Genomic DNA, 25,055 nt, shown 5'->3' with positions numbered 1-25,055 from the left:
GGCGGAGATGGAGGCCACCGACGTTGCATCCCAGGACTCGGACAAAGCCGATTACCAGCCGAGCACTATTTTGAGGAAGTCCTGCAGGGCGCTCGTTTAATAGAGTCGCAGTGCTCGAAAAACGTTATGTTCAAATGACATGTATGATTTGTGAAACCATGTTTCAAATATAATATAAGGCCTTTTATACTTGGGCGTTCAAGTGTTGAAATACCTCCTGTGCGGCCGTTAACGTATATGTGTATATAACCTGAAAGATGGCAGTCTTCGGCTTCAGCCCCCACGCACATAGTGTGGGGGTGTTTGCAAAAAAAGTGCATTTTCACACTTAATCCAATGTCTTGGTCCTGTGAAGGAGGTGATAGCGTAGCAAACTAGGCAACCTGACTATAATGCTTTATCACTTTCACTTAGCCATAGGAGTTCGATGGTGGGGCTACTATATAGCCCCCAGGTGCACTGCGCTCTCTGAATTTCGGGGCGCGTATGTGCCTGACCGGGAAACGGTCCTTCGTTAAAGCGGAGGAATTCTAAACATTCCGGTGGTCGATCAAGTGGTTGACCAGTCTCTCACTATATCATGACAGACAGTTTTCGGCTTTCTCTACTGAGGTGCTCACCTGGACGAATCGGGGCACAATCGCAGTAGTTCTCCTGGTGCCGCGTTAGCCGATAGAGCGGAACGTAAGGCAGCAAAACACAGGAGCTGGGCAAACCCAACATTTGACCAAAGACATGATTCGAAGTTGATGCATATAAGGCCTAACTCGAGACGCCGAACACTCCGTAAGGTATTCGGTCTTTATGAAAACGGGCAGAACAATGCCCTAAGCCCCTAGTGTCCAGGTACGCGCAAAAATTTCTGACGCGGCCGATGCCAAAACGCCAGATTCCTCCTCGGTTATAGCAAAAATCCGGGGGATGTGTATCAACAAGAGACAGTAAAAAAGGTTTATGCAGGGTCTTAATCTGAAAAGAATCCTTGCAACGGGTCCCTACTGCACGTCTGCGCCTGTGTCTCCGTTGTGCCGTATCCTGGACGGGTGTCGCACGGTGTTCATCTGTAAAGGAGGAGAACTTAGTTTAAAAAGAGTCCGTGCGAAAGATGTATTTTGAAATAAACAGAGTATGATTCAAAGAATGAATAGAATGGAGATTTATTGTCTCTTTTTGTGCATGCGTGGAGCCCCTTGTAAAGGGGTACACGGCTAGTAAGCCCCTTGTTTATTTATACCGGATTCGCCTAACCGTGTCCGGGGTCTTGAATGACCTGTTTAGGGGCTTTGATCAGCAGAGCCAGATTAGTGTGTGGCTGTCAATGCAGTCTCACGTTCTTCCGTAGTCGAGGAACACTCGAAGTTACCCTTTAATGAGATGATGCCACGTGGACCGGGCATTTTGAATGTAAGAGACGCGTAATGCGGTATTGCGTTAAAGCGGGCAAAAGCTTCGCGTCTCAATAGTGCTTGATAGCTACTTTTAAATGGGGCGATGTGGAAGATTAACTTTTCGCGACGGAAGTTGTCAGATGAGCCGAACTTCTAGTGGTAGAGAGCCCGTACAATGGGCATATTGGCCTGGCATCACTCCTTTAAAGGAAGTGTTGCTATGGCGTATTTTGGTTGGGTCTATCCCCATTCTGCGGATTGTATCCTGATATAGCAGGTTTAGATCACTGCCGCTGTCCATTAGGACCTGTGTAAATTGTAGTCCGTTGATTATAGGATTTAATATCAAAACAGTCCATCCTGCGTTCCCGATATTCCCAGAGTAATCCTGATGGTCGAAAGTGATTGGTTTTGACATCCAATGTCGGGACTCCGCTGGGGTGGACCGTGCGGTGCATACTTTAATGGGTGCCGCTCTATTTTTTCCTGTTGTCACTTGAAGTGAATTTACTGTTTTGACCTCTTGTGGGAAATCCTTTTGTTTTTTGGTGCTCTGCTTGTGAGGTTCTTCATCGTCCTCACTTGGTGTGTCTAGCCTCTTGTGTTCGGCGTTAAGTCGGCCGGACTGCTTGAAGACCCAACAATCTCTGTGGGTATTGTTTGCAGGCCTCCCAGGGGTACTGTGGATTTGGCATATCTTGTCCAAGATTTTGTTTAGGTTGGATAGCTCATCGCTGTTCTCCATGAGAGGTAGTTTTTGGTTGTTTTGCCGAGAGCTTTTGAATCCGGCGTTGACTGCCGTGCTCTTTGGACCATTTCCTTTAGTCCGGCGCTGGTCCTTGTTGCGCCGTGGTTTCCCATTTCCATCTCTGACCTCGGATGTACTTGGGTCGCTGGTGCTGCATCTTGCCAGCCAGCTATCCTCTCCCGCGCAAAAGCGGGTCATGAGGCTTGTTAGTGCGGCCATTGTTCTTGGCTTTTCCTGGCTGAGGTGTCTGGCGAGCCATTCGTCTCGGACGTTGTGCTTGAAAGTTGCTAAGGCTTCGGCGTCCGGACAGTCGACTATTTGGTTCTTTTTGGTGAGGAACCTGTTCCAGAATTTGTGGGCTGACTCTCCGGGCTGTTGAGTTATGTGACTTAAATCGTCTGCATCCAGAGGGCGGACATAAGTCCCCTGAAAATTTGCCCGAAATGCGTCCTCGAGCTCTTCCCAACTTCCAATGGTATTTTCCAGGAGGCTTTTGAGCCAGTGCCGGGCTGGCCCTTTGAGTTTGAGGGGTAAGTATTTTATGGCGTGGAGGTCATCTCCTCTAGCCATATGTATGTGCAGGATGTAATCCTCAATCCAGACTCCGGGGTCTGTTGTTCCGTCGTACGCCTCTATATTTACAGGTTTGAATCCCGTTGGAAATTCATGATCCAGCACCTCATCGGTGAAACATAGGGGGTGTGCGGCGCCCCTGTATTTGGGTGTGCCGTGATTTTCAAATACTCGACGTGTTGTGTTACCTTCTGGAGCTTGCTTTCTTGGCCCATAGATGGATCTAACCGGGCCATCCTTTTTGCGAGGATCCTTATGTGGATCGCGTGCCGATTTGTGTGCGGCGCCGCTTGCCGCTCTTTGTTTGTCATGTGGTCGTTTATCCGACCGGGCGGCCTCTTTGTTTTTTGATTTTTGGGGCTCTACGACCTCCTCGTCAAATTCGGGCAACAGTTTGCGCTTCGGGTAGTTCTTTGCTTGGCGACTATCGCCGTATTTGTCTGCGGTCTTGAGTACTTTGCTCCATCTCATTCTGAGTATGTCTTCTGCTGTTTTGAGCTTCCGCTTCTGCTTCTTCAGGCTTCGTGCAGTGGCGACGAGCCTTTTGTGGAGGTTCTTCTGCTCCAACGATGTGTCCGGCATGAGATCATCCGGACTGTTGTTTTCGCCGGGAATGGGTTGTTTATCCAATTCATCCTATTCGGATGGTTTCTTGGTGGCATGTTCGTCGTCCACTGGTTTGCCCTGCTCTATGGCTGGGTCTGTATGGGTGTTGTCGTTGTCGAGGCGGGACTTTGGGCGGCGCTTGCGTCGCCGTTTCGGCTGTTTTTCGGGGGAATTATCCTTTGCAGTGTCCCGTTGTTCCTCGTTATCGCTTCCTTTTGGTGTATCCACCATGTATACATCGTGAGTTGGGGTGGCTTTCTAGTGCCCTGTGGGCGCTGGTTCTTGATCGTCTCCGGCATCGTCGTCCATATCATCGATATCTTCGGAGTTGAAGTCTAGCATGTCGGTTAAGTCATCGACTGTGGCTACGAAGTGGGTGGTGGGTGGGCTTTGAATTTCTTCGTCGTCCTCATCCCAACCGTCCTAGCCATAATCCGGCCAGGGCTCTCCTGATAAAGAGAGGCACTTTAGCGAATTCAGGATGTCGCTAAAAGGCGAGTGCTGAAAGATGTCCGCCGCAGTGAACTCCATGATCGGCGCCCACTCGGGTTTGATTAGCAGGGGCGCGGAAGGTTCGGGGTCCGGAGAAGAGTCCGGCACCTTGGAGTCACAAGCTTTACAAGGGACAGGGTCGGTATTCGGCTCCATCGATGTAGCAGTCCCCGAGGCGGTGTCTAGCCACCCATCCTCGATTGGCGCAGTCGGCTCCGAGTTAAGGGTCGGAACGGACTCTTGTGCGGCCTCCAGGGCACTGTCTGGTGGCAGAGCTAAATCATGCTCATCGTGGCAGTGTGGCGCGCTCGGCTGTGGCTCGAACCCGTCGAAGATCAAGTCTCCGCGGATGTCGGCCATATAGTTTAAACTTCCAAATCTGTCCTGATGGCTAGGGGCGTAGCTTTCGATCTGCTCCAGATGGCCAAGCGAATTGGCCCGCAGTGCGAAGCCGCCGAACACAAAGATCTGTCCGGGGAGAAAAGTCTCACCCTGGACCGCGTTGTTGTTGATGATCGAAGGAGCCATCGGGCCTATGAGTGACGACACATAGGAACTCTCAATGAAAGCACCAATGTCGGTGTCAAAACCGGCGGATCTCGGGTAGGGGGTCCCAAACTGTGCGTCTAGGCGGATGGTAACAGGGGACAAGGGACACGATGTTTTACCCAGGTTCGGGCCCTCTCGATGGAGGTAAAACCCTACATCCTGCTTGATTAATATTGATGATATGGGTAGTACAAGAGTAGATCTACCACGAGATCAAGGAGGCTAAACCCTAGAAGCTAGCCTATGGTATGATTGTTGTTCGTCCTATGGACTAAAACCCTCCGGTTTATATAGACACCGGAGAGGGCTAGGGTTACACAGAGTCGGTTACAATGGTAGGAGATCTACATATCCGTATCGCCAAGCTTGCCTTCCACGCCAGGGAAAGTCCCATCCGGACACGGGACAAAGTCTTCAATCTTGTATCTTCATAGTCTTGGAGTCCGGCCAATGATGATAGTTTGGCTATCCGGACATCCCCTAGTCCAGGACTCCCTCACCAACTTTAGTCAGGATAAGTGTACCAGATGTTCCCCTTTAAAATGGCCAATTGTTGGCGCCCTTCCCGCTCATTTTTTGGGAAGAGGCCCAAGGCCTCGCCCTATAAATAGGACTAGCCACCACAGGGTAGATGCATCTAGAAACAGATCGATCAGAGAGAGAGAGAGAGAGAGAGAGGCGACTGAACTCACCCAAGCAGTTCATCGCACCAGCTCAAGAATAGCCCCTCGCAAGGCTGTTCTTCCTTTGTACTGTTCACCATCAGCCCCTGAGGCAATCCACCACACCACACACTGGAGTAGGGTATTACATCACAATGGTGGCCTGAACCAGTATAAATCTCATGTCCCTTGTGTATTCATCTTTCTTGCTTAGATCCTTGCGAGACTTCGAGACGTGAGCTGGTAGGGGAGAGATCTTCGTGCGCACCCCAGTGTTCAAACCTCAAGGGTCTGCCGGAACCCGAAATCCGACAGAAAGTTGAAGAATATTGGCATGGAATAATCAAAAATCATAGATAGGACAGAGACGTATCAATGAGCAAAGGAGGAAGAAGGCGTGGGTAAAAATGGGAGATCCTTGTCCCTCTATAGAGGTGGCGAAAACGGTGCGCCTCCCCGCTTGCCTGATGAAATCGCTTATTTTCCAAGCGCCACGTTAATAGCACGGTTGGGTTACCCGTACCCGTATTAATGAGGATCCCGTGATAAGGGGACATGATCTCTGCTTTGACAAGACGTGCTGAGGAAACCGCCTTGCAATATGTGCGGTGGCTGGTTGTGGGAAAACGGTTCGAATAATGACTCGACCATGGTGTGATGTCACGTTATCTAAAGTTGTCAGCAGATTATATTTGTGGAATATTGTTCTCTCTACGGTGGTATGTGAAAATCATCTTACAGAGCGGGACACAATTTAAGTGTTTGAGATTTACTTTGGAGTATTCGGAGATGGAACCCGCCTTGCAATGCCGAAGACAATCTGCGCGCCAGACTCATCGTCATTGAAGCCTGGTTCAGGGGCTACTGAGGGAGTCCTAGATTAGGGGGTATCCGGATAGCCGGACTATATACTTTTGTCGGACTGTTGGACTATGAAGATACAAGACTCAAGACTTCGTCCCATGTCCGGATGGGACTCTCCTTTGTGTGGAAGAAAAGCTTGGCGATTCGGATGTTAGATCTCCTTCTTTGTAACCGACTTTGTGTAACCCTAGCCCCCTCCGGTGTCTATATAAACTGGAGGGTTTAGTCCATAGGACAAGAACAATCAGAATCATAGGCTAGCTTCTAGGGTTTAGCCTCGACGATCTCGTGGTAGATCAACTCTTGTAATACTCATATCATCAAGATCAATCAAGCAGGAAGTAGGGTATTACCTCCATCGAGAGGGCCCGAACCTGGGTAAAACATCGTGTCCCCTGCCTCCTGTTACCATTAGCCTTAGACGCACAGTTCGGGACCCCCTACCCGAGATCCGCCAGTTTTGACACCGACACTCGCCACGAGCATCAACACTCATTGGACCGCATACATCGGTATGTATTATTTCCAACAAGTCAGTAGCTCATTCCATTGTTTCGGAGAACAGAGTTTTAGTCATCTTGCCCAAAAGGCACGGTTCGCAAGCATCAAATGATTCATAACCAAGTGATTCCAAAAATCCATCTTTATGGAGTTTCTTCATGTGCTTTACACCGATATGACCTAAACGGCAGTGCCACAAATAAGTTGCACTATAGTTATCAACTTTGCATCTTTTGGCATCAATGTTATGAATATGTGTATCACTATGATCGAGATCCAACAAACTATTTTCATTGGGTGTATGACCATCGAAGGTTTTATTCATGTAAACAGAACAACAATTATTCTCTGACTTTAAATGAATAACCGTATTGCAATAAACATGATCAAATCATATTCATGCTCAACGCAAACGCCACATAACATTTATTTAGGTTTAACACTAATCCCGAAAGTATAGGGAGTGTGCGATGATGATCATATCAATCTTGGAACTACTTCCAACACACATCATCACTTCACCCTCAACTAGTCTATGTTTATTCTGTAACTCCTGTTTCGAACTATTTTTTAGCAACCGAACAAGTATCAAATACTCAGGGGCTACTATAAACACTAGTATGGTACACATCAATAATCTGTATATCAAATATACCCTTGTTCACTTTGCTATCCTACTTATTCACCAAATATTCAGGGAATTTCCACTTCCAGTGACCATTTCCTTTGCAGTAGAAGCACTCAGTTTCAGGCTTTGGTCCAGCTTTGGGCTTCTTCACGGGAGTGACAACTTGCTTGCCATTCTACTTGAAGTTTCCCTTTCTTTCCCTTTGCCCTTTTCTTGAAACTAGTGGTCGTCAATCATCAACACTTGATGCTCTTTCTTGATTTCTACCTTCGTCGATTTCAACATCACGAAGAGCTCGGGAATCATTTTTGTCATCCCTTGCATACTATAGTTCATCACGAAGTTCTAGTAACTTGGTGATGGTGACTAGAGAACTCTGTCAATCACTATCTTATCTGGAAGATTAACTCCCTCTTGATGCAAGCGATTGTAGTACCCAGACAATCTGAGCACATCCTCACTAGTTGAGCAATTCTCCTCCATCTTTTAGCTATAGAACTTATTGGAGACTTCATATCTCTCAACTCGGGTATTTGCTTGAAATATTAACTTCAACTCCTGGAACATCTTATATGGTCCATGGCGTTCAAAACGTCTTCGAAGTCCCGATTATAAGCCGTTTAAGCATGGTGCACTAAACTATCAAGTAGTCATCATATTGAGCTAGCCAAACATTCATAATGTCTGTATTTGCTCTTGCAATAGGTCTGTCACCTAGCGGTGCATCAATGACATAATTCTTCTGAGCAGCAATGAGGATAAACCTCAGATCACGGACCTAGTCTGCATCATTGCTACTATCATTTTTCAACATTTTTTCTCTAGGAACCTATATAAAACATAGGGAAGCAACAACACGAGCTATTGATCTACAACATTATTTGCAAAATACTATCAAGACTAAGTTCATGATAAATTAAAGTTCAATTAATCATATTACTTAAGAACTCCCACTTAGATAGACATCCCTCTAATCATCTAAGTTATCACGTGATCCAAATCAACTAAACCATGTCCGATCATCACGTGAGATGGAGTAGTTTTTAATGGTGAACACCACTATGTTGATCATATCTACTATATGATTCACGCTCGACCTTTCGGTCTCAGTGTTCTGAGGCCATATCTGTATATGCTAGGCTCGTCAAGTTTAACCTAAGTATTCCGTGTGTGCAACTGTTTTGCACCCATTGTATTTGAACGTAGTGCCTATCACACTCGATCATCACGTGGTGTCTCAGCACGAAGAACTTTTGCAACAGTGCATACTCAGGGAGAACACTTATACCTTGAAATTTAGTGAGAGATCATCTTATAATGCTACCCTCAATCAAAGCAAAATAAGATGTATAAAGGATAAACATCACATGCAATCAATATAAGTGATATGATATGGCCATCACCATCTTGTGCTTGTGATCACCATCTCTGAAGCACCATCATGATCACCATTGTCACTGGCGCGACACCTTAATCTTCATCGTAGCATCATTGTCATTTAGCCACCTATTGCTTCTACGACTATCGCTACCATTTAGTGATAAAGTAAAGCAATTACAGGGCGATTGCATTGCATACAATAAAGCGACAACCATATGGCTCCTGCCAGTTGTCGATAACTTTGTTACAAAACATGATCATCTCATACAATAAAATTTAGCATCATGTCTTGACCATATCACATCACAACATGCCTTGCAAAAACAAGTTAGACGTCCTCTACTTTGTTGTTGCAAGTTTTACGTGGCTGCTACGGGCTGAGCAAGAACCGTTCTTACCTACGCATCAAAACCACAACCATAGTTCATCAAGTTAGTGTTGTTTTAACCTTCTCAAGGACCGGGCATAGCCACACTCGATTCAACTAAAGTTGGAGAAACTGACACCCGCCAGCCACCTATGTGCAAAGCACGCTAGTAGAACCAGTCCCGCGTAAGCGTACATGTAATGTCGGTCCGGGCCGCTTCATCCAACAATACCGCTGAACCAAAGTATGACATGTTGGTAAGCAGTATGACTTGTATCTCCCACAACTCACTTGTGTTCTACTCGTGCATATAACATCTACGCATAAAACCTGGCTCGGATGCCACTATTGGGGAACGTAGTAATTTCAAAAAAATTCCTATGCACACGCAAGATCATGGTGATGCATAGCAACGAGAGGGGAGAGTGTTGTCCACGTACCCTCGTAGACCGAAAGCGGAAGCGTTAGCACAACGCGGTTGATGTAGTCGTACGTCTTCACAATCCGACCGATCAAGTACAGAACGCACGGCACCTCCGAGTTCAGCACACGTTCAGCTCGATGACGTCCCTCAAACTCCGATCTAGGCGAGCTTTGAGGGAGAGTTCCGTCAGCACAACGGCGTGGTGATGATGATGATGTTCTACCGACGCAGGGCTTCGCCTAAGCACCGCTACGATATTATCAAGGTGGATTATGGTGGAGGGGGCACCGCACAAGGCTAAGAGATCCAAGGGATCAATTGTTGCGTCTCAAGGGGGTGCCTCCCTCCCCGTATATAAAGGAGTGGAGTAGGGGAGGGGGCCGGCCACCCTTGGCATGCCCCATGAGGAGTCCTACTCCCACCGGGAGTAGGACTCACCCCCTTCCATGTTGGAGTAGGAGAGGAGAGGGAAGGAGAGAGAGGGGGAAAAGGAAAGGGGGAGGGCACCGCCCCCCTTCCTTGTCCAATTCGGACTAGGGGGAGGGGCCCGCGGCTGCCCCTTGGCCGCCTCCCCTCTTCCACCACTTGGGCCCATAAGGCCCAAATAACCTTCGGGGGGGGGGGGGTCCGATAACCCCCCGGTACTCCGGTATATATCCGATAACCCCCGGAACCATTCCGGTGTCCGAATATAGTCGTCCAATATATCAATCTTCATGTATCGACCATTTCGAGACTCCTCGTCATGTCCGTGGTCACATACGGGACTCTGAACTACCTTCGGTACAACAAAACACATAAACTCATAATATAACCGTCATCTAACTTTAAGCGTGCGGACCCTACGGGTTCGAGAACTATGTAGACATGACCGAGACACGTCTTCGGTCAATAACCAATAGCGGAACCTGGATGCTCATATTGGCTCCCACATATTCTACGAAGATCTTTATCGGTCAAACCGCATAACAACATACGTTGTTCCTTTTGTCATCGGTATGTTACTTGCCCGAGATTCGATCATCGGTATCTCAATACCTAGTTCAATCTCGTTACCGGCAAGTCTCTTTACTCGTTACGTAATGCGCCATCCCGCAACTAACTCATTAACTACATTGCTTGCAAGGCTTATATTGATGTGCATTACCGAGAGGGCCCAAAGATACCTCTCCGACAATCGGAGTGACAAATCCTAATCTCGAAATACGCCAACTCAACATGTACCTTCGGAGACACCTATAGAGCTCCTTTATAATCACCCAGTTACATTGTGACGTTTGGTAGCACACAAAGTGTTCCTCCGGTAAACGGGAGTTGCATAATCTCATAGTCATAGGAACATGTATAAGTCATGAAGAAAGCAATAGCAACATACTAAACGATCAAGTGCTAAGCTAACGGAATGGGTCAAGTCAATCACATCATTCTCCTAATGATGTGATCCCGTTAATCAAATGACAACTCATGTCTATGGCTAGGAAACACAACCATCTTTGATTAACGAGCTAGTCAAGTAGAGGCATACTAGTGACACTATGTTTGTCTATGTATTCACACATGTATTATGTTTCCGGTTAATACAATTCTAGCATGAATAATAAATATTTATCATGAAATAAGGAAATAAATAATAACTTTATTATTGCCTCTAGGGCATATTTCCTTCAGTTACGTAGAGTATCGATGGGTGAGTGGAGTTCGTTGCGAAAGATACGAGCGTTCCCGGAGTCCCACAGCTTCCAAAGGATGGCGAGGGCGACAGTGGGCCAAATGTTGATGTCGAGGCCCACCAGCGTACGAGTAGCCCAAACGAGGTCGATGGGGTGAGGTGGCGCCAGTCCCAAGAGGGACCAGACCTGTGTCGCATGTGGGCAGAGTATGGCGAGGTGCGTCGTGTCCCATCGTGAGGGCGCACCGAGGGCATTGTTGAATCCGAGGTGATGGTCTTGTGATGCAAGTTTTCCATCGTGCTCAGCCTGTCACGACAGAGGAGCCAACCAAAGATCTTGACCTTAATAGGTGTGTTGGATCTCCAGATGTGCTCCCTGTTGAGATCTATCTCTTGGTCGGAGAAGAGCAGCGAGTAAGCGCACCTCGAGGCGAATGAGAAGTCATGGGTGAGGAACCTGTCGTCGAGCGCGTCGTTGGTGATGACATCCCGCAACAAAGACAAAACAAACACAAGCTCTATAGAAGCAACATTGGTTAGGCGGTTCCGTAGAGTAGTGAGTAAACCATTCTGCATGATAGTCGAAACCAGGACAAGGGTGATGTGGAGCGAGAGAAGAGCTGTGGGTAAATGTCCGCGAGTGGTGTGAAAAAAGCCAAATTTCTAGCCAGAAGAAGGTGGCAGCGTTGTTGGTAAGGATGAAAGTGATTTTTCGGAGGGAGTGGAGTTGGTTTTTTATGATAGTCCAGAGGTAGGATGGGTTGTGAAGCTTATTCGCGAAGTCAAGGGAGTAGTGTTGGAAGAACCAGTTGGCCCATAGGTATGGTTTTTTGGAGAAGTTTGAAAGCAAATTTCATGAGGAGACAATTGTTTCGGAGAAGCAGATTTTTAATACCGAGTCGGTCAACAGCTTTGGGTTTGCAAACATTTTTCCAAGCGATAAGGCATTTGGCCCCCGAGCAAGATTCCTCGGCAGCGTAGGAGAAGGATCTAAGGATGGTGCGTATTTGGATCCATCAAACCATGAAGAATCAAGGCCGAGGAGCCAATATAAACGCCCTGTTCATTCCTGCAAACTGCACTGATAGCTCCAACTTGCAGATTCTTACATACAGTCGCGTCAACATTGACCTTGCTACAGTCGTGTGGGGGGAGGGATTCATGAACGAGCTTGTGCTAGAGGTTGGCGCCCAGGCTGGGATGATTGTTTGGATGAGGCTAGCTCTAGATCTTTCAAGTATCTCCGGATAAACAAATGAGTGGCCATGGGGCTTTGTTCCTCCCAATGTGCTCCATAGTTTTTCTATGGTTGCCTACATCCATGCGCTCCATCGTTTTTCTAACACCACAACATAATTGGTTGCCTACATCCATGCGCTCCATCGTTTTTCTAACACCACAGCGATCTGAACCAATTATGTTGCCATACATGTGTCGATTGTCCATCCCCAGTGCGCCAGATGAGGCCTTGGGTTAGTATTTCCTTTCCCTCTATGATCACCCTCCAGATTTGAGAAGGTTGGGTGCCAAGCTCTACATCAAGAAAGTTAGTCATTTGAAAATAAAGAGCCTTCAAATTTTTTGCGTTGAGGGTGTCCGGAGATTGCAAAATTCGCCAAGCTTGCTGAGCGAGTAGGGCGAGGTTGAAAAGCTCAATATCTGTGAATCCCAACCCTCCTTGATATTATGGTCTCGTCATTACCTCCCACGAGACCCAACATGTTTTTCGTTCGCCCCGCCGACTACCCCACCAGAATTTCCGAATGATGGAGTTGATGTGGTGGCACAATCCTCGGGGTAGTTTGAAGCAGGACATGGAATAAACTGGTACTGCTTGGCAACGGACTTAATTAACACTTCCTTTCAACCCGACGAAAGATTTTTTTCCATCCATGTTTTTTACTTTGCTCCATACTCTTTCTTTCAAATACTTAAAGGCCCCATTCTTGCAAAACCTATATCAGTGGGCATGCCCAGGTATTTCTCATATAAGCTCTCATTCTGAATGTTCATGATAGTTTTCATTTTCTCTTTAACTGTCTGTGAGCAACCTTTGCTAAAGAAAACCGATGACTTATCATGATTAATTTTCCGCCCAGATGCCTGACAATAAGTATCGAACAAAGAAGACACCAAACTAGCTCCCTCAACATTGGCTTTGACGAACAGCAGACTGTCATCCGCAAAGACGAAAGAGTAAATGGGTGATTGATGGTGGCGATTCTGCCACTTTAATCCCACTGATCTGCGAAGACTGATTTTGACTTTTTATGAGGCACGAAAAGTTCTATGCTGCCAACAAGAATATGTAGGGAGAGATTGGATCCCCGTTTCTGATAGGTGCACCTGACATGGCATTTCCACGATTAAATAATATATCATTCTGGTTGTTGCCACCAAGTCTCTTGCTCCTATTAAGCTCAACCTTAGTAGAAGTGGGCAACGGCATTGGGTGGACAGTCTATCCGCCCTTAAGTGGTATTACCAGCCATTCTGGAGGAGCAGTTGATTTAGCAATTTTTAGTCTTCATCTATCAGGTATTTCATCAATTTTAGGTTCTATCAATTTTATAACAACTATCTTCAACATGCGTGGACCTGAGATGACTATGCATAGATGGTCCGTTCTAGTGACAGCATTCCTACTTTTATTATCACGACTAATTCCCTTGTACGTAGGAGAGTAAACAACTTGTGTAGGAATAAAGTGGTGTCATTTTAGGCCCAAGAGTGAACTGGACTAGAGCTTTCGTTGTCCCAATCCGGCCCAACAAATTGTAGGATTAAAGTGGTTCTGCGGCGAGGCCGCGAGAGGTCAAAGACGGAGCGGCGGACTCTCCTTGCAATACCTACTCCACCGCCGCCGCCGCCGCCGCGATGCTTCTCTTCCACAAGCAACTCCTGTCGCTCCGTCTCCCCGCCTCACCCGTGATCTTCTCTCTCCGTCGCGCCCTCTTATCCACCTCGGCCGCCACCGACGCCCCGCCGCACCCCTTCGCCGTCGACGACTACCTCGTCACCACCTGCGGCCTCACGCCGGAGCAAGCCCTGAAGGCCGCCAAGCACGTCTCCCACTGCAAGTCCACCTCCAACGCCGACTCCGTCCTCGCCTACCTCGCCGGCCCCACCCTCCGCCTCTCCAAGGCCGACATCGCCCACGTCGTCGCCCGCGACCCGCGGATCCTCAACTGCAGCGTCGAAAACACCCTCAAGGCCCGCGTCGCCACCTTACGCGGCTATGGCCTCTCCGAGGACCACGTCCGGTCCTTCCTCCGCATGGCCCCCGGCGTCTTCCGCTCCATCAGCATCCAGGAGAAGCTCGGGTTCTGGTTGCCCTTCCTGGGGTCGCCGGAGAAGTTCATCCGCATCCTCAGGCGCAACTACTACCTCCTCACGTCGGACCTCGAGCGGGTGGTCAAGCCCAACATCGCGGTGCTACTGGAGAGTGGGTTAAGTGCCGACGATATTGCCAAGATGTGCGTGCCCAACTCGAGACTGCTCACCAGCAGCCCCAAGACCGTAATGTCCATCCTGGAGCGAGCTGATAAGCTCGGCGTGCCTCGCGGTTCGCTTGTGTTCAGGCAGGCAGTGACCACGACGACGGGCCTTGGGGCCGAGACTATGGCAGCCAAGCTCAAGCTCTTCGAGGAGATTCTTGGGTGGTCTGAGGCTGAGGTGACCAACGTGGTGAGGATCAACCCAACGGTGCTGAGGATCTCTGGGGAGAAGCTTCGCAGTGCTAAGGAGTTCCTGACCAAGGTGGTCGGTGTTGACACCAGGTACATCCTTGCCAGGCCCTCAATCGTGATGTACAGCCTGAAGTGCCGACTGGTCCCTCGGCATTATGTGATGAAGGTGCTCCAGGAGAAAGGATTGATTCAGAAAGATCAGAGCTTCTACACGATGATCACGCCTAGTGAGAAGACATTTCAGCGCAGGCATATAGATGCTCATAGGCATGTTCTTCCAGGCCTTGCTGAAGCCTACGCAGCTGCTTGCCAAGGGAAACCGCCAGCTGAAGTTGCGGTATGAAGGATCCTGCTGTAGGTTCACATGTTCTGAATCTGCACTAACCATCTAAATGGCAGCAATGTTTCATTCTTATTACCGCATTCGGAAACTCCTGATGCGTACTCTGCAACTTGGGCTGCTAGCACCTGAATTCTGATGAAACTCATTGTGCTACAGTACTAACTTATAGTGCCCAGCTTGAGGCTACCATTTATCCAGCTAGGTTTTTTTTTGAAACGGAATGCAGCTAGGTTTGGATTCTGAAATGAAAGGTACCATGTTAGAACTCTTGGATGAGTTTGCAGGGATAACACAACTTCTGTTTGTTTTGGAGTTGTATGGGCTTTCGTCATGGTTTAAGTGCATTGTATGCCGGATGCTAGAATTGTGGGAAAGATGGTTGGCTCATTGGTTTTTGCACTTGAACATGAAAATCTCAATGTTACATGCTTATATATTCACCTAATCACCTTTGCATATTTGCAGTCACTGCATGGGTGAGGGTGAGCTATCCATCATACATAAATCTCAACCTTCTCCATGGTCAGCCTTTTTCTTCTCTGAACCAGGAATTTGTCTCTGAGCATTTTCTTCAGCTAGATGAGTTAGGACTTGATAAATGTAATCATTGTTTGAGTGCTGCATCACCTGTTACGGTAAATGGAGATGGAACAGGTCATCCACTAAGTTTGGTTTGACAACCAATGTGAGTACTGAACTTGATGCATCCTGTTAATAGTTGCTATGTTTTTCAGTTTTGACCTGTACTGAATCTTTGGGCTTATTTGAAACTCGGCTGGCTCAGAATTGACACTCTCTCGCTGTGTCGATGCTGATGGTGTGAGCTGAAGCTCCTCATAGGCCACAACTGGTATGGTAAGTCGATATATTTTGCTGATCTGTTTACACGTTTGAGATGGTTGTTACTCTGGAGTAGTCCTTGGGGGAAGCTTCGTCCGATCTCCCAGTTCCTCAGCACCGTGATTGGCGTCGACACAATGGTTACTACTGTACATCCTGCGTCCCAGGCCCCAGTGGCGAAGATGCTCCAGAGGGAAGGATTGTTCAGTATGGCCTCATTTGGTTTCACGGGAATACGGGATCCTGGGGGAATCCTTGGCTTTTCCTCGGGCCAAGAAACCACGGACTAAATTTTCCCCGGGCGATCCACCAGCGCATTTGGAGGCCCAAGAGACAGGGGCAGCCCCACCCTTTCCCCGTGTGACGCTTCCATGCCTTGTGAGGTCAGGGAGAAAACCCTCGTCGCTTGGTCTCGTGAACGAGAGGCGGCGGCGACCAGATCTAGAACTCCTCCGCTGTCCAGCGCTCCGCCCTTCTTCGTCCAACGCTCCACCGTCCCCCGGCCCTCCTCCGGCAACTGGAAGTGGTGCACCCCCCATCTCCCTCCACCTCCACGCTCCGCCCCTCTGGCGGGGGCGACGGCGACCGAGGTCGTCACCTCTAGATCTCTCTCCGCCTTGAAGTTCCCTCACCTCCGGCAAAGACGACGGCCAGGAGGTCATCCTCTTTCACCAAGGTATCCCCTCCTCCTCTTCTACCCGAGTGTTTTTCTTCTCCATGGTGATGCATTCCCTGCCATTCGCGGACACAAGATGAGCTCTGTGCAGATCCAAAAACCTCCTCTTTGGTCTGCTTTATTTTGTTTGCAACTCCCCCTAGCCCCTAGCGTGCTTGATTTGTTCTCATGGAAGATCCCAACAAATTATTATGGAAGAAAAATTGTTGTTCCTTGCCACTAAAGACTGAATTGATGATTGGTGTTTTTCTTTCTGCCATCAAAATGACAAGTGGGAGCAGTAAGATAGATAATTATTTAGTCATACTAGTACGTATATTGACATAACTTGGAAGAATTAGTGATGGGTAATCGCTGCTAACCTGTGTTCTGGCGGAGTGCCAAAGTGGTAATTACTATGTCGTTTAGGACATGAACAACTGAGTGTTGAGTGCCAGCTTTGTGCAGGTTTAGTTCAGTCAACTTCCTATAGGTTTGTTTTTCTGCTAGCTTGCTGTTAACATGTCATTTGTTGGATATTACATTTTTCTATGGCAGATTAAAAATATAGAAATATCTATGATTACTTGGCACACATGTAGCTTCTGTAGTTTCTTGTGCACTCTGTACTACCAGCATTTGATAGGTTGTACTTGGTGTGAAATTCATTGATGTTGATTCACACAAGTTTCATATTCATTGATGTTATTAGAATGTCACTATGTTTGTATTTACTCTATTCCTAGGCTGCTACCTACTGGTTCTCAGATGGTATTATTATTGCTTAGCAATCTGTTCTGTAATATGTGGTAGCCAGTGCATATTCATGCGCTTCTTGAATGCATTATGTGTTCTGAAATTGTTTAGCAAAAATACTATATGCATCCTTTGTGCCACAAACTGATAAGTATTTAATCATGTGTCGAATGTAGGTGCCTTGACATTATAAGTGTTTTGCTTTATCCGAAGACGTTGTTTTCAATTGCTTGGTGCCTTTCAATTTGTCGTTCATTGAGAATATTTCACTCGGAACAAGAAAGGTATATGACGCAATCATCCCTTTTACACTATCTTTGAGGAAGCTTAAATTCTGCAAAACTACTGCTCTTAATTATGTGTTTGTTCTGTTACTGTCATGCAGAATGTTCTTAATTCTGTTTATACACAACGTAATCTATGGCAGCGCCTAGGGCGTCTTGGGACCATGCATATGAGAAAGGTCTTGTTGATATAATGCTTGACCACAACAATCCCATCTATAGAGGTCAAAATGGGTGGTTGGCTGAAGGGTGGACTAGCATTACAAATACATTCAATCAGAAGTTTCCACTAGCTCATTTTACCAAGCAACAAATCCAAGAGAAGGAGAAGGAAATTACAAGGCAGTGAGAGATTGTCGGAAACAGAGTGACACAGGATGGGATGATACACTTTGCATAATCATTGCTGAACCTGTAATATGGGATAAGCTTATTAAGGTTAGCTCTTTTCTTGATATATCGTGTGTTCACTGCGTTCATGCTCTTCAAGGCATTGTTTTATTGATCCTAACCATACAATGTTGCTGCATTCAATAGGACCATCCGAGGGTAAAGAAGTTCTGTTTGAAGCCATTCATGCTCTTCAAGGCATTGGCTTCCCTGCATGAAGGTATGTTTCTTGTATCATGTGTTTCCTAGCCTAGTAGCTAATGCACTTCATCTTCTTATGTTCCTGCTTATGTTCATGCGCGTCTTGCATTTATTATGTGTTCTGAAATTGTTTAGCAAAAATAGTACTCCCTCCGTCCCAAAATTCTCGTCTTAAATTTGTCTAGATATGGATGTATCTAGTTACATTTTAGTGTTAGATACATCCGTATCTAGACAAATCTAAGACAAGAATTTTGGGACGGAAGGAGTATATGCATCGTTTGCTTTCACCTCACAATTATGAATCCTACACGATGTCTTCATCTTTGAAGGGACTTAGGTCCAGTTTGAGGTGTTCTTTTTCTTTCTTTCTGGAATGGGAGATAGTAAATTAAGGACAAGTAGTTTACTTAGTTTCAATCTAGGTTATCTTGCAAACAACTAGTGTTAGTTATTTCAGTTAACTTAAGTAGGACCCCTGTAATCTACTTTGCTTCGAACACACATGATTATAAGCAAGTTACAGTAGCACATACTACATAGATTGCATTCCCATTGAAGGCGTTCCTGTTTATTTCTTGTTTTTATTGTTGAGACTCCCTTGGACATTACTAATATGTTGATATTTTTCTTTTTTTGGAGCAGGAAGTGTTGCTTCAGGCGATCTCAACTTTATATCAATTCCGCAAGTGGATCTAACAAGTGACGCAATTTCTCCTATGGATTCCTCTACGGATGATGTCCCTTTCTCCTCTACCAATCTTGAAGCTGGTATGTCGTCTTCTGATTTGCAAGACCAAGGGGCGTCAAGAAGAGACTGAGCGTGCGACATCAGCTAACTCTGAACAAAAGGGAGTGGAGCCGATGAAAAATAGGAAGCACAACCATGTCGCTTTGGCTCTCGAGGACTACATAGATTTTTGGAAGAAGCAAGCTGCAAAATTGGATGAAGAGTTAAAGGAATCAAAGCAATATAACTTTCTTCTTGATATTTGTAGCGATGGGCTGTAGATCTTAATACCAATGCATGCGAGAGCTTTAAGTATAACCATCCAAGCATAGAGGTATGTCTCAGTTCATCTTAAACTTTGTTATCTTGTATAAGTGCTCTCTCTTGTTTAATGAATATAATTTATCTTCATTTTTTTGGACGTATTTTCGTAATGAAAAAGTGGAGGATTTTCTTTATTTGTTTATGGAATGGTTTGTCCTATGGGACAAGTATGTGCATAAAAATAATGGCGATGCCTCAACTAGTTTGTTCGAGGATGAATGAGAAAGACCATGAACCTCGAAAAAGCAATCTTGTTGTAGAGAAATTTAGCGCAATCTGCTATGATGGCACTGACGGAAAAAATTGCATATACTTCAACGTACTCCTCATTCTTATCTTGTTCATTTGTAGTGTTGGTATATTTGTTGTTTTCATACATGTCATTCTAATATAAAATTTTAAGATATGCAATGGAATGACCATCGGGTCGAAGATTCCTAGTAGCCCATGGAGGAACTCTGGTTAGTATCTAATATGAAGTTTTTATTTAAAAAATGTATTTCAAGTGCAATGAGTGCTTTAATATTCAGCGCTTCCTCACATAAAGTGAAAGAATTTGTTCAAGAAGGCCATAGGCGAAATTTTTTACCACTGCCGGTGAGTGCTTTATATCTTCTTGATAATTTTGGCTAAACACAAGAAGAAAGAAGATATCAAGCACTCATCGACAGTGATAATATTTTTCGTCTATGGCCTTCTTAAACAAATTCTTTATTTTTAAGTGGGAAAGCGCTGAACATTGAAGGAGTCATTGCACTTGAATGCATTTTTTGAAGAATAGTTTCAGATTAGATACTAACCAGAGTTTCTTTTTGGGCTCCTAGAAATCCTCGACCTGATGGTCATTCCATTGCACCTCTTAAAATATTATATTACGATGATATATACGGAAACAATAAATGTACAAACACTACAAATGAACAAGATGAGAATGAGTACATTGAAGTATATGCAATTTTTTCTGTCAACGCCACCATAGCATATCACGCTAAGTTTCTCTACGACAAGCTTGCTTTTTCCAGGTTCATGGTCTTCCCCTTCATCATCGAACAAATTAGTTGAGGCATCGTCATTATTTTTATGGACATACTTGTTACATAGGACAGACCATTCTATTAGCAAAGAAAGTTTCACTTTTTCATTACGAACCTATGTCCAAAAAACAGAAGATAAATTATATTCATTAAACAAGAGAGAGCACTTATACAAGATAACAAAGTTTAAGATGCACTGAGACATACCTTTGTCCTTGGATGGTTATACTTAAAGCTCTCGCATGCATTGGCATTAAGATCTATAGCCTATCGTTACAAATATCAACAAATTGTTCTCTAGCAGCCAATTGAAGAGCTATCTGTTGCAGAAAAAGTGAAGGCGCTGCGACTTTTCAAATGCCCAATGATTCAAGAGATTTTCATCAATACCAAGAACCCAAGGCTTAGGCTTTTTTGGTTGGAGGAGGAGATTGCTGCAATTGAGCGATCATAAGGTATCCATCTTTACGATGTAGTTCCTTATGATATGCTAGCTAGTCATCCAATGATTTCTACTAGGCTTTCTTTGCTATGCATATACTACCAGCTAGTGATCTTTGTTAGACACTTGACTGTAACCTTAGTTCAATCAGTTGGCCTGAAGCTAGAACTTGCTTTGTTGGTAGCTATAATTAGAAAGAGGATGCAGAGATAGTACTACCAGCTTGCCAAGTGCCTAGCTACTTAACGATGTTATACCTTTACTTTCTTTTCTCTGTTGCTTTGATTAGGATATGTTGTCATTCAAATGAACTTGTAGCAATCTGCTTGACAAATGATTTACTCATCAGGGAAGTAACTTGTCGTAGCACGAGTGTGTGCCTAATCTTGTTATTAGTACTAGATGACACCCCGCGCGGTGCCGTGGAACTCTTAGCTAACATTAAGGGTTTTGATGTAAAAATATAATATGATCCTAAAATGGATACTAATTCCAATAACAACAATGTGATACCAATGAGTAATTTAGCCACTGGTTGTAGAGTAGGGTTTCTAAAAATATAGACATAGTATATATCGGCCTATGATCCTATTGGGTTACCAATGCTTGAAAACCGAGAGGTTATCTTGATTGAGCATTGCTACATGTACGACAAAATATGTACGATTTCTGTACGAAGAAGTATGGCCACCGTTGATCAATGCTGGCTCAAGGTGGGTTCACTGTGGATTGCACTATCGTACCAAATCGGACCAGCTTTCATCGTATGTGAGGCACTTCCGATCTTGATTATCGAAGAGTGTAAATTATGTTATGTGACATTGCATTGTAGAAATAGGACAGAGTAGGAAAAAGGGGGTTGTCGAGGAATAGTCCTTCATCATATTTGCACTGTTGCATGTCGCAAGTAGATATTAGCACATGACATCTATAAAGCTAAACACTAAAAAAGATGCACTCTAGTTTGCCCTTCGAGTTTCGTGATGTCACTGCACAACCCTGATAAAATGCAGTTTAGAAGCCTTAATTCACAACCTTGCTCATCATCCGATAAATAAGTTTGACAAAGCCAAGCTTGAGCATGGATATTTGGCTCCTCATATTTTCAAGAATAAGATGCGGCCTGTAACCATCAACCAGTAGATAGCTGTTGGGAAAGCCAATTTGAATTTCATATGTTTATTACTATGAACCTATGGTATGATGAGAGCTATGAAACGAAACTATGGATATAAATGACAAATGGTGTGTGACAGAGGAAACTATTTATGAAAAAAAACACATCAATCATGCATGTTAACAAAACCGTGCAGTTTTCATTTATATTTTCCAAAGCGTAAATATAATGTGACTTGTAATTATCATTGAGTATACATAGCTTTTGATACAACTCCTTAGCAACGTCTTCAAGTGGTATCACTTGATTCTCTGTTTCATCACACAGTGGAATGGATGAGCAAACTGCTTTGCAGATTACATCATCCTTGTAAAAGCGAAACACTTCCCAGACCGCGAAAACTGGTTGATAGTGTTGTCATAATGTCATTCCAACATATGCAAATGTTCTTTCTGTGCTACTCACTCCGTTCCTAAATATAGAGACAAAATGTCTTATACTGAGGAACAGAGGGAGTAGAGTGCATTCTGGAAGATACTATTTCGCAGGTTTATTAAAAGATTCTGGAAGAACAAATAGAAGCAAAGGAGAAAAGGAGGGATTCCAAATTCCCTGATTATATTAGTTAGGTCGTTAATACTAATAGTTTTTTTGCGAGGAATACTAATAGGTTACAAATGGAGGAATACAAAAAGAAAAAAAGCAATCTGATCCTCAATATAAGGATAAACCACCCAAGCCATCCATTTTCTTAGTTGGAGATCTTGAGACTATCCCGTTGATGGACGATCCACGAAACTTTATGATTATTTTAAATTCCCCTATATAGTTCCCATGATGGTAAAAGATAATCGAAATAAATGGTGGTGCCGTTGATTACCAATGATCTGGTGCAAAAAAAAAAAAGTTCTCTCATGGCTTCTTGTACAGCAAATTATTTCCTGCAGATTAAAAACTGAATCTGTTATAAATCTAAGTGAAAAGGGCGTACGGATGACTGCTGACATATATTTTAGCACAAAAATACTCCATAGGAAAAGGAAGGATTAGAACAACAGTCAACAGCCCAGATGAACTCCCTTTTCCTTGTACTGCATGACACTGTAAGCAGCTGCCTCTAAATCCCGAACCGAACCTGAACATGCAAAGAGGTTTAGTTTAAGTGAAAGGAACGTCATAGCACACTTAAGGAAAAACAGAGAAGAGCAAGTGTCAGGCAGCACATAGTATCCCATCCCATCTCACGGTGTGATGCTATTGTCACTCTGAAGGTCTGGCCAAAAGGAAGAACATACTAGGAAGGAGCCCATCTTATTCCTGTTCCACGACACGCCATGCTTACCGACGACCGCTTCGCCTAGATCCACGCAAGAGCAAAGGGAGGACGGACTGAGTGGGTACGCAATAAGCAGCGGCAAGATTCTTGGCACTGCTGCGATGATGCAGGGTGGGTGTGGAATGCAGCCGGGGCCGGGCGAAGCCGATGCGGATGGTCGGAGTGGTCGGCTGGGAGAAGCCATTTTTGACATGGTGGAGGTGCTGCGGGCATGAAGAGGCGCCGTCCAAGCGCGTCATTGCGGTCGGGGGAAGCCGAGGTGGGGCATCAAAGTGCCGCTGCGGGTGCCGGCGACACCGTCCTAGACTGGTGTGGTGGCACAACATAGAGCAATCTTGCCGTGATTAGGTGACACACACAAGAAATTAACAGATCTGGAGCAGGGGCACCTAGCTGTGCTGGCGACGACGGGAATAAAGAAGATGATATGGAGGGAAGTTCCTGGCAATCCGGCTAGTGCTGCCCGCTGGGGAATATAAAGGGGAGGGGAGGGAAGAAGAAGCTGGTACCGGAAGACGGGTGAATGACAGATATCATGGAGAAGAGGAAGGGGATGTAACACGATCGGTGTTTATTCCAGAATCACTTAGAAGACGAAGTGAACCTACACGGTATATGAATAGAGTTGCATTTATCAGAGATCGATCCCGCTCAGATCGAAACCTAACAATTTGTTGATTATTTTTTTGCTGAGGTGGAGGCTATATGTTGAGAGAACGCTGATGTGTCATCATGATGACGTGGACAGTGCGCATGTAGAGAGAATTGCTAGTAGTGGGGATCAACTTCTTAAGAATGTATGATTAGGTCATGTGATTGGGTTCATGTTAATTTGCACAATGCACCATCAGATTGCACATTTTCAAGCATATTGGTTGGGTTCCTGAACAGTCTTGTGGCAAGCAATGCAATCTTAATTTTGTTATGCACAGTGCATACATCATATGTTGCCTCATACTGTTCCATGTCAATATGATCGTACTAAGAAATAGTGTAGTGAGACCTTGAACTGATGCTAGCTAACTTATTTCTTTTTGTATTTCAGGCAACATGAAGTTGTGGTACGCTATGTCAATGAGGAGTGGAGAAAAAACTTAAGTGACCGTCGCCTTGCAGCAGCAGCGCATATTGTTCGAAAGTGTCCCCGACATGGCAACTTGATAATCCAAAACTTTTTAACAATGATCCTAGGACTGATATTTGAACCATGGTGAAGGGATGGATAAATTGTCATATATTTTTAATATTCTAGTTATAATTTACATGAATTCTGATTTTTTTTATGTGCATGTGGTTTTTTTGGTTGTTTTCAAAATTATTTGTAGAAATCTTATCTATGAGATCTGTTGTGTTATACTCCCTCCGTCCAAAAATAAGTGTCTAAACTTTGTTCTAGCTCTATTACAAATTTATACTAAGCTCAAGACACTTATTTTGGGACGGAGGGAGTATTTGACAGTATGTGAGAGATTTGCTAACCTTCCCTTCTATCCATGAACATCTCTCACGTGATGGGAGGGGTCTCATGAACACACGGAAATCCCCATAGGGGTTTATTGCTCTGGTTTTCTCCAGCCCAGCAACCAAACAAGCCCTAAAGACGTGAGCTCTTGCACTGCGTGCTCGGTTGCCAGGGTTCATGGCAAATTATGTCGATGCCGTTAAATAACCATTCAGTTGCCAGGGTTCATGGCAAATTATGTCGATGCCGTTAAATAACCACCACAGGGATGGTCTTCAGGAGAGTAAAATGCATATAACCACCACTTCCATGCCACAACTTGCAGAAAATCATCACTTTACAAAATGTGACACTTTGCATTGAACTTGATGCCGTTAAATAACCACCACAGGGCTGGTCTTGACCAAACGTGACACTTTGCCACAACTTGTGAAAAACCACCACTTTACAAAACGTGACACTTTGCACCGAACCGAAGAGAGTGGCAAAAAACGCTGAACCATTTTCTGTGCTTGTTTTGACGTGGCCAATCACTTGCGGGCCGACAGCAGTGACGACGCGGCGCTAACGGTCGTTAACGACGCAACGGCCGATGCGGCGG

The 25,055-nt window shown here is 45.2% G+C and overlaps 1 protein-coding gene and 1 pseudogene across 1 annotated transcript; both read left to right on the top strand.

The window, feature by feature from the left end:
- The first annotated feature begins 13,645 nt into the window (after positions 1-13,645).
- On the top strand, positions 13,646-15,315 carry LOC119323546. Its single transcript, XM_037597230.1, has one exon. It carries the CDS (start codon positions 13,729-13,731, stop codon positions 14,881-14,883), a length of 1,155 nt encoding a protein of 384 aa, XP_037453127.1. The 5' UTR covers positions 13,646-13,728; the 3' UTR covers positions 14,884-15,315.
- Positions 15,316-15,442: 127 nt separating this feature from the next.
- Positions 15,443-24,149, top strand: LOC119321303 (annotated as a pseudogene).
- The last annotated feature ends 906 nt before the right edge of the window (positions 24,150-25,055 follow it).

Source organism: Triticum dicoccoides, chromosome 6B (assembly GCF_002162155.2).
Source record: "Triticum dicoccoides isolate Atlit2015 ecotype Zavitan chromosome 6B, WEW_v2.0, whole genome shotgun sequence".
In the NCBI taxonomy this organism is placed as follows: Eukaryota; Viridiplantae; Streptophyta; class Magnoliopsida; order Poales; family Poaceae; genus Triticum; species Triticum dicoccoides.
The sequence above is the reverse complement of the archived record's forward strand: the minus strand, read 5'-3'. Positions and strand labels throughout refer to the sequence as shown.